Source organism: Arachis ipaensis, chromosome B10, assembly GCF_000816755.2.
Source record: "Arachis ipaensis cultivar K30076 chromosome B10, Araip1.1, whole genome shotgun sequence".
Classification (NCBI taxonomy): domain Eukaryota; kingdom Viridiplantae; phylum Streptophyta; class Magnoliopsida; order Fabales; family Fabaceae; genus Arachis; species Arachis ipaensis.
The window spans coordinates 72574782-72579665 of NC_029794.2; the positions used below are offsets into that span (position 1 = coordinate 72574782).

Below are 4884 nucleotides of genomic sequence, written 5' to 3' on the forward strand. Positions count from 1 at the left end.
TCTCTTTGCATTATTGCAGTTGGGTAATCCACTTGTAGAATATGCCACTGACTTCAATTCAAGGGCTGAGTTTTTTTGGTCTCACGGATTAATATCAGATTCCCTTTTTACTTGAGTTTTTTTTACTTGAGTTTTTTTTGTTCCTTTTTACTTGAGTTTTTTTTCCCTTCCTATGGCCAAACAGAAAGAAAATGAGAGCATCGATGTGTGCGTAGATGACAAAGTTACAAATTATTTGAACGGAAGAGATGTGCAGCAGGTGCTTCATGCCAAGCTCATTGGAGTTCGCAAGTGGGATGTCTGCAGCAAGTAATCTTTTCAAACTTTGGATGAATAAAGAAAAAAATAACAGTAAAATAGAGAATAAAAATTGCACCAAATTTATTTTTCCTCTTTGTATCTCTTTGGTTCTGCAAACAAGAAGTTCCACTTGCCTTTCTTTACTTCTTATTTTGACTTTTTCCTTTCTATATGGGCCCTTTTTTTTTTAATTTATGTTTATATATATTTTTATGTTTTTCTTTCTGCTTATGATAATTTTTCTTAGCTCTTGGTTTGTTAGATACATAGATCTAGTGCAATAGATAGAAATAGAAGCCAATTGGGGTTGTTGTAAGGATTTTCAGGCCTGTGAGATCAGCCACTTCCAACACCCCCTAACTTCCTCTTCCATTCTTGTTCCTTTTTTTCTGTTTCCTTTTTTCCTCTTTCTTTCTCTCCCCTTCTATTATTATTCTACTCTACTCCCTCTTTAATTTTTCTCTTTCTTTCTTTCTTTCTTTCTCTTGTCGCCTTGTTGTAGGGTGTGTCTTCTTTCTTTCTCTATTTTTCTTCCCCCCTTTGAATTTTTATCCTTTTTCATGTTATGGGGTTTTTTATTTGTGCTCAGAAGGTTCTTTTGATTAGTGCTCAGAAGGACAACAGAATGCAGTTCCAAAGGTAATTTCCTCCACAACTTGTCCTATTGTTAAAGCACATGTTATAATTTTTTGGTTAATTGTGCAACATTTTTATGTTCCGGATAGAAGTGGAATACTCACTACACTTTGCGATCACTCCTTTCAATGCCCTTGTGTTTCAAAGTGGACATACTTGTCTTGCCCGGTAAGCAGGTTTTTCATTCCTTCATCTTGTTTTTACTTTGTATTGAAGTTCTTATTTTGGCTGGTTTATGCAATTCTATTGTCACAAAATGTTACTTTCAGGAAGGAAGCAGCTTACTATATGCCTTCTACATCTCGGCATATATGATTTTAGAAATAAAGTGACCTCATATGAACATAGAGTTTCAACACTACTTTTGTAGTTTGATTGTTCTGTGTTGTATTTGCTATTATTATGTGGGAATTTCTGGTACCAACAGCTATTTCTGGTTTTATTGCAAATGACATGAAAAGATTATAATGTTGCCTATAAATTATTTCTGGTTTTATATATTTACTCTGTTTATTCTGTTGCATTAGATTTTAAGTAGAAATATCAATTCAAATCACCTTGAAGAGGAACATTTGGACGAAAAATTTATATGCATCAAGATTTGTGTATAGAACATTATATGCATCAAAATTTATATGCATCAAGATTTCTCTGACATTATAACAAAAAACAAAAATAATAAAACTATGCAACCCTTATTTTGTCCTACATTAGTATAGAACATTATCATTTTTTTAGAATTGATTCCCATCTCCCCTCCCCCCGACCCCAAAAACAAAATCATTAGTCCTTGAAATCTGTTAGAGGACAAAGTGATTACTAATATAATAATTGCAAAAAGTATTATATTTCCACTTTGTATTGAAGTTTTGGAAGTATGTTTGTTCTATATAAACTCTTGAATGTCCTGTGTTTATGCTGAAGCTAACTTGGACAGATAGCCTGAAATAGAAACATATGCATATCTGGGTCTGATATAATCTTGCTCGCTGTGATTAATTAACACTGGCCTGCTTGCATGACCCACTTTATATTTAATAGATATACTGTCTTGTAGACATAGTTCCACATCATCATTTGATAGGATAGCATTTTAATTTTCTAACACACTAAGTCTTCATTGTTATTAGCACCACTGTTCTTGAGTATATTTTCCATTTCTATACATGGTTAGTGATTCATTGTTATTTCTCAAAAACAGATTTTGGATGAATACAACCGTCTTCTAACATCTCAGTTGGAAACTCATAGACAAGTAAGTTGACATTGATGCTCCTGAAACTCATTCTCTGGGATATTTTAATAACTATGGAAAACAGTCTCTGCTTTGAATGTATGAACTATAGACTATATTATATCATCAAGGCTGACTGGAAACTACTTGTTCCTGACATATCATTAGAAGTATTATAATTACAGGAGTGGTTAGAATTTAGGGGTACTGAACCTGCATGCTTTGGTTTATGATAAATGCTTTAGGATTATAGCTAAAGCTAAATAATGATTCCCTCCATGTGATGATTTTTTGATGCAATAATAAAGCTAAATAATGAACTCGGAAGTGTTGTATATTTGTGTATAATTAATTAGATTAGATTTTGTATATTTGTGTATAATAAATGTATTATTGAATTCATTTCCAATATATATTTTTGTATTTTAATATATATTTGATATAAATAATTTATTTGATAGCATGCCGAAACATTTACACTAGAAACAATAGTTAATGTTAATGGAACAAACTATATATATTATGATTGAGTTGATCCCATAGTTTTCTTAGATTATATTATTTTATTTCTAGAACATACTTCATGATTCGGATGACAAAGAATGCTTGAAGATATTAAAGAATTGCTGGAAGGCTATACACCGAATGATGGGGTGGACAAAGTTCTTCCTGCAGTGCTAGAGCAGACAGATATTGCTAAGATGGCTTTCAGGTCTGATGTTTCAAACGCCAAAAGGGAAGGAACGAACCTACCAAGATTTGTAAATCTCACCTTAGTAAATCTGTATAATTATTGTCAAATTTGGTAAGCTAATTGAAGAATTAGATAGCATTGTATTTTTTGCTCAAGTTGAAAAGCTTGTTGTGAAATTAGAGTTTTGAACTCGAGATTTATTTTGTATTTGAGCATTAATGTATAAAACAATTATAGCAAAAATTATATATGTTAGTAATTACTATTTGATTTGTCTTGTAATAAAAATTGCATACTGGTTTGGTAATAGAAACTGACTGAAAATTTATATTATGTAGTGATGAAGGTAAAAAAGCGTGGCAAATTATAAAAAAGCGTGGCAAACAAAAAGCGTGGCAATAGGTTGAAAAAAGCGTGGCGGTAGCTCAAAAAGCGTGGCGAAAAGCTATCACCATGCTTTTTTCAGCTTTTTGCCACGCTTTAAAAGCGTGGCAATAGACGTGTTTTCTTGTAGTGTCAAAATCGACACATCCCAATATGATGTACCAATCTTTCAAAGGAGGATTTTGGGAGTGACTTTGTGAATAAATCTGCCAGATTGTCACTTGAGCGGATCTGTTGGACATCAATTATCCCTTGATTTTGAAGATCATGAGTGAAGAAGAATTTGGAAGAAGTATGCTTTGTTCTATCACCTTTGATATATCCGCCTTTAAGTTGAGCAATACATGCTGTATTATCTTCAAACAGGACAGTTGGAGCTATCTTCTGATCAATCAGTCCACATGATGACATGATATATTGGATCAAACTCCTTAGCCAAAAACACTCGCGACTTGCTTCATGTATCGCTAGTATTTTAGCATGATTAGAGGAGGTTGCTGCTATTATCTGTTTCGTGGACCTCCATGATATAGCTGTACCACCATATGTGAATAGGTATCCTGTTTGAGATCTCCCTTTATGTGGATCAGACAAGTATCCAGCATCTGCATAGCCAACTAATTGTGACTTGGATCCATAGGGATAAAATAATCCCATATCAACCGTTCCATGAAGATATTGAAAGATTTGTTTGACTCCACTCCAATGTGTTCTGGTTGGAGAGGAACTATATCTTGCTAGTAAATTCACATCAAATGATATATCGGGTCGTGTATTATTAGCAAGATACTGATGTGCGAAAAACGATCCGACACAAAACTCACCGGCAAGTGCACCGGGTCGCATCAAGTAATAAAACTCACGGGAGTGAGGTCGATCCCACAAGGATTGAAGGATTGAGCAACTTTAGTTTAGTGGTTGAATTAGTCAAGCAAACAAGTGTTGATTGTGTGAAATTGTGTTGACAGGAATTAAATTGCATGGAATGTAAAGGGGAGTGGGTGATTTGCAGGAAATTAAAGGGAACAAAAAGAAAAAGAGCTAAATCTTAAAGTGCAAGTAATGTAAATTGCAGAAACTTAAAGTGCAAGAAATATAAATGACTTGAAAAATAAAAGGGGAATGGGAATTGGATCTGCAGGAATTAAACAGGGAAAAGTAAAACTTAACAGAATGAAGAGTAGTTGATGTAATTAATTGAACCGGATCTCAAAACTAAAAGGAAAATAAACTTGGTGTAGTAATTAAACAAGGAAATTAAAATGGAAATCAATAAATCTCAAGACCCAAGAGACTAGATAACTAAGTCTAGATCTCAATGCCTTCTTAGATCCAAATTTAGAGAGCAAATGCCAAATTAAAGAAGAGAGCAATGTAAGAATGTAAATTCAAGTTCAATTTCCAGAAGTTGCAGTAAGAAAAACAAAGAGATCTCAAGGTGAGATTGAGACAGAATTTCCTCAATTCTTCAACACCCAAGACTCAAGACGAGTGTAGATGAAATTTAAAACAAGAAAACTAAGAGGAAGAGAATTCAATTCTCCTTCCCCAAGACTCAGAATCTCCAAAACTCAAAACCCAAAAGCTCTCTACTGTGAATACTATGAAAATTCTTAAAGAAAACTCTAAAAAGAAA

General features: G+C 33.4%; 1 protein-coding gene across 1 annotated transcript; it reads left to right on the forward strand.

Annotated features, from left to right (window-relative positions):
* LOC107621993 (RING finger protein ETP1 homolog) lies at window positions 866–2866 on the forward strand. The gene is made up of 4 exons (XM_021114573.1): window positions 866–939; window positions 1026–1104; window positions 2138–2191; window positions 2744–2866. The coding sequence occupies exons 1-4, from the start codon at window positions 866–868 to the stop codon at window positions 2849–2851; spliced, it is 315 nt and encodes a 104-aa protein (XP_020970232.1). The 3' UTR covers window positions 2852–2866.

Coding starts and splice junctions, on each gene's coding strand:
- LOC107621993 (XM_021114573.1), top strand. CDS start 866: ATGGGGTTTTTTATTTGTGCTCAGAAGGTTCTTTTGATTAGTGCTCAG. Junction 940..1,025: donor AACAGAATGCAGTTCCAAAG/GTAATTTCCTCC, acceptor TGTTCCGGATAG/AAGTGGAATACTCACTACAC. Junction 2,192..2,743: donor AGTTGGAAACTCATAGACAA/GTAAGTTGACAT, acceptor TTTTATTTCTAG/AACATACTTCATGATTCGGA.